General features: G+C 34.8%; 1 protein-coding gene across 1 annotated transcript in view; it reads right to left on the reverse strand.

Moving 5' to 3' along the window:
* Positions 1-554: 554 nt before the first annotated feature.
* The window catches only part of LOC137634571 (uncharacterized), a 12,157-nt gene continuing 7,458 nt past the window's right edge, over positions 555-5,253 (reverse strand). Inside the window, exons 2-5 of the mRNA XM_068367034.1 lie at positions 4,609-4,650; positions 3,460-4,112; positions 2,471-2,632; positions 555-1,765 (exon numbers count right to left, since the gene is read on the reverse strand). Coding sequence (XP_068223135.1) covers positions 1,568-1,765; positions 2,471-2,632; positions 3,460-4,112; positions 4,609-4,650 — 1,055 coding nt within the window. The 3' untranslated portion in view covers positions 555-1,567. The remainder of the gene's footprint in view (positions 1,766-2,470; positions 2,633-3,459; positions 4,113-4,608; positions 4,651-5,253) is intronic.

The raw sequence follows: 5,253 nt of genomic DNA on the forward strand, positions 1-5,253 counted from the left end.
ATGGACTATAGCTATGTACCTGACCGCTACTTTAAATTGGGCATAGGCACGAGAGGGTTAATCTGTTGCTAAGTAAAGGATATGATGAAAACTCATTCTTTGTGGAACTCCATATTTCTTTCCAGGTCCTTTTAACTTATACTGTATATAGTTTCCTATGCAATTTGTTTTCCAAGTACTGTTAACTGTTTCCTATTACTTAAACAGAATGTTGGATATATACATTATTCAAAGTTCTGCTGGATTTATCTTTTGCAGAAACGTTTACAGTTCTTTTGAAGACGGTTCATTAGATGTCATTATCTTTTTCAGAAACGTTTACAGTTCTTATGAAGACAGTTCATTAGATGTCAGGATAGGCTTTTTGTTCTAATTTCGTACGCGTAATAATGATTGAGAAGTAAATGACAAGGATTATGGCAAATTATACTGCTATTAAAGTTCCAAGGTAAATTTAGTTCGTGTCAAGAGATTGCCCTGAGATATGAAACATATGAGATTGATGTTTTGGACATAAGATGAGAATATTGATTAAGGAGAAATTAAACCATGAGGCCATTTGATTTATTTATTAATGGAATGCCACCAAATTCACAAATACGTTCTCTTAATATAAAATATTTGATTTAGCTAATGTGTATCACTACGGTCTCTACGTCGAGGCTACAGAATTGAATCAAGAGCCCGTAAGAAGATTCTACATTGGAGGTAAATAACATTTACAGTAATGTACATGAAAATATTTTGCTAATTAACAATTAGACCGTCATTATATACAGCTATATCGGATAGAAGAAATGTATGCCATCATCGATGTCTGTTACCACTAATGTGGAACAGATTTACACAATAGATTACAGTTTTCTAAGGTGTACACACTATTTTTGATAATTGTCAGTACTTCTTTCAGAAGTAACAGAAATGGGAAAGGAAGAATGCCCAAAAAATGAATAGCACCCTGATTTACTTAATGCCCATAAGTACATAGCGCCTTTAGGAAAGCGTAGTTGAATGACAACTCAGAACATGCAAAAGAATATATGAACTGCCATTCATATTGAGAGTGGGAGCTAAAATAGAAGCGTCTCGAGGATCTCCATCTTTTGTATAGCATTACTTAAAGGAACCATTTTAAGCCACCTCTTGTTGAGATGTCAGATTCTGTCCTCCACAAAAGTGAAGTGGACGTTGGTAAATTTTTTTTGTTGATAGCACATCATTGTCTGATACTTTGAAAAACAAAGACTTATGTCAGTTTTACGTGTCAGCCAAGCTGAGTCATGACATGCATTTATGAAAAAAAAAAAATCATTGGTCTCAGTATACAGTAAAAAAGAATATGTTAACCATAGTCATCAATGCCGATACAGTAATGTTTCCCAGACACTTTGCTGCGGAGTTAGAAGTGCAGAAATGAGATTAGGATGAGCAAAAAGGATAGCCATTAAAGTATTACCCCCAAATGACCTTAAGCCAGGTCCTCGCACAAATAACGAAACCATCAGAGAAAATATCAGAGATGAGCCATTTTCTGGATCACAGTTTCCAATGTTGCTTTCAGGCGTTGTTACCCCTGGACTGGCTTTGGTGGGTTGAAGTCGTCGTAGTCGTACACAAGAGGAGGAACGATTTTTTCGTTGACAGCAGCATATTTCATTCCAAATTCGCCTGGAACCCTCCTGAAGAAGTTTTGATTGAGCCAATATAATTCGGGGGAAGCATCGCATGGCAGTGCCTCGCTCTTCCAAGTGCAAGTCATCACATCCTGCCAACAAAAGTATAAGTGTTAGATGTTCCCCGACTGATAAAAGGATACACATTTAGAAACATAAGAGATTTTTTTCAAATGGAATAAGAGCTAAAAGTGTGATACGAAAGTTCAGGTAACCTCATTTATACATAGTATGATTCACAGAATACAAATGAGATATAATGCGTTATTGTGCCTCGGCTTTTTTCATAACATGGAAAGTGACACCTTACATGATGTACTTAACTTTGCGTAACACTTAGTGTATATACCTACTCATTCTCATTTTCTTCTGGTGTTCCTAACTATCTTTACTACCTCGCAGTGATAGTACGAAGATCTTCGTATTATTGATTTTCTATTTGATACCGTATTCCGAACTATTAAAGCCTTTAGTGATATGTACATACACATATACATAGATATACACATACTTTATATATATACACATATAATGTACACTAAATATATATAGGCAATACATTATATATGTAATGTATATTACATCTATAATATATATATATATATATATATATATATATATATATATATATATATATATATATATATATATAATGTTTACCCTACCCTTTGTACAAAAGTCGTCTAGATGACAATGTATTATATAAATATTATATCCTGCTTTGTATATTTTGATATGATCGATCCAAGCAGCACATTGACCAGAGAAATAAAACTGGAGAAAGCAAGCAGACTCACCTGGGAGAAAACGGTTTGGTTTGGGCAAATGAAACTGAATTGATAAGTAATGTCTTGGTCAAACTGCTTGGGGTACAGCTCCTTCCATGGCAAGCAGATGTGGAATATTTGGCAATCGTTATCAACGTCAGCATAGTATCCGTAGCCAACATAGTTAGGTACCTGGAAATCAAAGTATTGTCCAACTGAGAAAACTGATTTTAAAGGTTGAAGTATTGTTTACCTAAAAGAAATGTTCCGTAAAAAGGATTGAGGTAAGGTTGGAAAAGATTGAAAAGGCTGTAAAATGAGTCGTCCGGTTAGTCTTGTTATGTTTTGATATGGAACAAAATGATAATGTTAATTACTTTACTTAATGTTAATTACTTTACTTAATGGAAAAAGTCAAGCCATAAGTTTGAGCTTTCTTTCTTTCATACATAACAAATTCTGAATCCTTTCCCAAGATCTGATTGCTACTTTCTGAGATTCCTTGGCAGACTTATATTTGATCGTCTCATTATAATAAGGAACATCTCAGTTTCTGACCAAAATTTCTTATTAAAACCACATGAAAAAACGTAACCATATATAAAATTCTTTATATATTCTATTTCTTTGTTTTATGTATACAGTATACAAAGTGTAATAACTGTCTAGCCTACCTTTTCCCGATCTCGATCCTAATTCTTCAAATAAGCCTGTTATTGTGGCATTTTCCCAGAATAAAACTAATAACTCTGGCTAAAATACTAAATTGAAAATAATGTTTTATTTATTTTGATTTTAAACAGATTGATTAAAATGAGAGATAGCTGGCTTTTGTATCGTTAGATGAAGACCTTTTAAAAAAAATATTTGTATGACATTGACCATAGTATTACAGTTGGTCTTCTCAAAACTGAGTAAAGTATTAACATTTAGGATAAAGTTGAGGTAAAATAGTATGACGCAAGATACCAAGGTAATTGAACGAAGCAACAAAAAAACGTTAGTAGTAATATACTCACGACGCCTTCGTCGCATCTGAATGTATCAGTCACAACAGGTCGAAGTTTGGTGTAATTGGAGATGAGACGTTTCTCAATTGGGAAGAGAGGAGGGTTGCTGCCAACTAAAAGAGCTCCTCCAGGTGGGTTACCCATGAGCCGCTTGACCTTGGCCATTTCCACGGCTCCTGGTACAGGAGGAAGGTTGTTCCTTCCAGGAAGTCCACCAAATTGGGTATCTGCTCCTGGTACAGGAGGAAGGTTGTTCCTTCCAGGAAGTCTACCAAATTGGATATCTGGTATAACTGAAGAAATTGAGTTGGGTTGGTTAACTAACTGATTTTGGGAGGCACTCTGGAGGTTGGGGGGTAAACGTTGCCGAACGTTACTTGCGGATGATTGAGTGAAGGCAGTTTGTTGTACAGCTGGTGCCAAAGGTCTATCGACGCGATTTAGTAGTGGTGTGTTTAGATTCACCTGGAAAGTGTCCCCACCAGCAGCTCCTTCAAGTGGGGTCGGTTGAAAATTGTTAGGGTGCTCCGGGGATGTTTGTCCTTGAGATCGGCCCTCGGGTGCGTAGAAATGATGCTGGTCTAATCCAGATTCAGCCTGGATGTTGATAGCTAGTGGTTCTCCCCTGGATCGTGGGGATCCTGATGCTAGCGTCACCAAAACTGTCAAATATATAAGATACAAATGTTGCATCAGGTTGACCTAATGTAAAATGTGCATGATATTGATGTTCTAACGGGTCGATTCAGTGTAAAATTAACATATTACTACTTTTCATTATTAGTTCAAGACCTCCTGTTAGATGTATTGCGTATTTGCTTTTTGAAAAGTTAAGGTTTTGATATTGAGTTCATATAAAGATATAAAATACACACAATCCGATAAAGAATTCTAACTAAACGAAGAGGTTTAAATCTTAATTATCGAACATTTCATTGTTGGGTAGAAAAAGTCTTCGAACATGAAAATTTATTTTATCAGGTAGTTATAGTAGAGTGATATAAAAACCCTTTGATAGTATCGTCAGTTATCTACATGTACCTAAAAGCTTTCTATATCATTTACTTGCCTATTTTACAAGAATTATTAACAGTTACGCCTTTTTGTACGTAATTACAAAAGATTCCTTTACTAGAAACTGTTAGTTTAAATACTTACGTGACAAAAACAGTGCGTATAACATGATGGCTAGCTGGACGTCTGGAATAAAAAGATAAATTGATATAATGTATTAAAAATCCTCGGTGAAATAGTCAGTGATTCAATGAAAAGGGTTATAGTTAATATAGATATATTTGAAGGAAACAGAACTCATACATGGCACTCGAGTATTCTCTTGAAATATCTTTTTTTTTAGAAAACATTAAGTTGGAACCTAACATTTTTTTTTAATTAGTCCCGTAAAAGGAATTTACTTTTGATATTATAAGAACTTGAATATAATTGTTTGATGTCTTCCAGTTGCCATTTTAAGGTAATGAATGTATCCCTTGTTCTTTGCAGGACCCTTTAGTTGTATATATTCGAAATATCCCTGTTAGATAAGGGTCAAAGTATTACGTGAATATTGTATGTTAGATATTCAAATGAACGAAAAGATTTTATTCAACTAGAAATATGAGAGAGAGAGAGAGAGAGAGAGAGAGAGAGAGAGAGAGAGAGAGAGAGAGAGAGAGAGAGAGAGAGAGAGAGTTTCTCTCCTTTACTCTTTGATGAGTGCCATAAAGACATACGTACATATATGTATAATTAGTTATTTATTTAATAACACGCAATGATTTATGGTGAACGCTGGTCATTGTT

This window comes from Palaemon carinicauda, chromosome 44 (genome assembly GCF_036898095.1).
Source record: "Palaemon carinicauda isolate YSFRI2023 chromosome 44, ASM3689809v2, whole genome shotgun sequence".
In the NCBI taxonomy this organism is placed as follows: domain Eukaryota; kingdom Metazoa; phylum Arthropoda; class Malacostraca; order Decapoda; family Palaemonidae; genus Palaemon; species Palaemon carinicauda.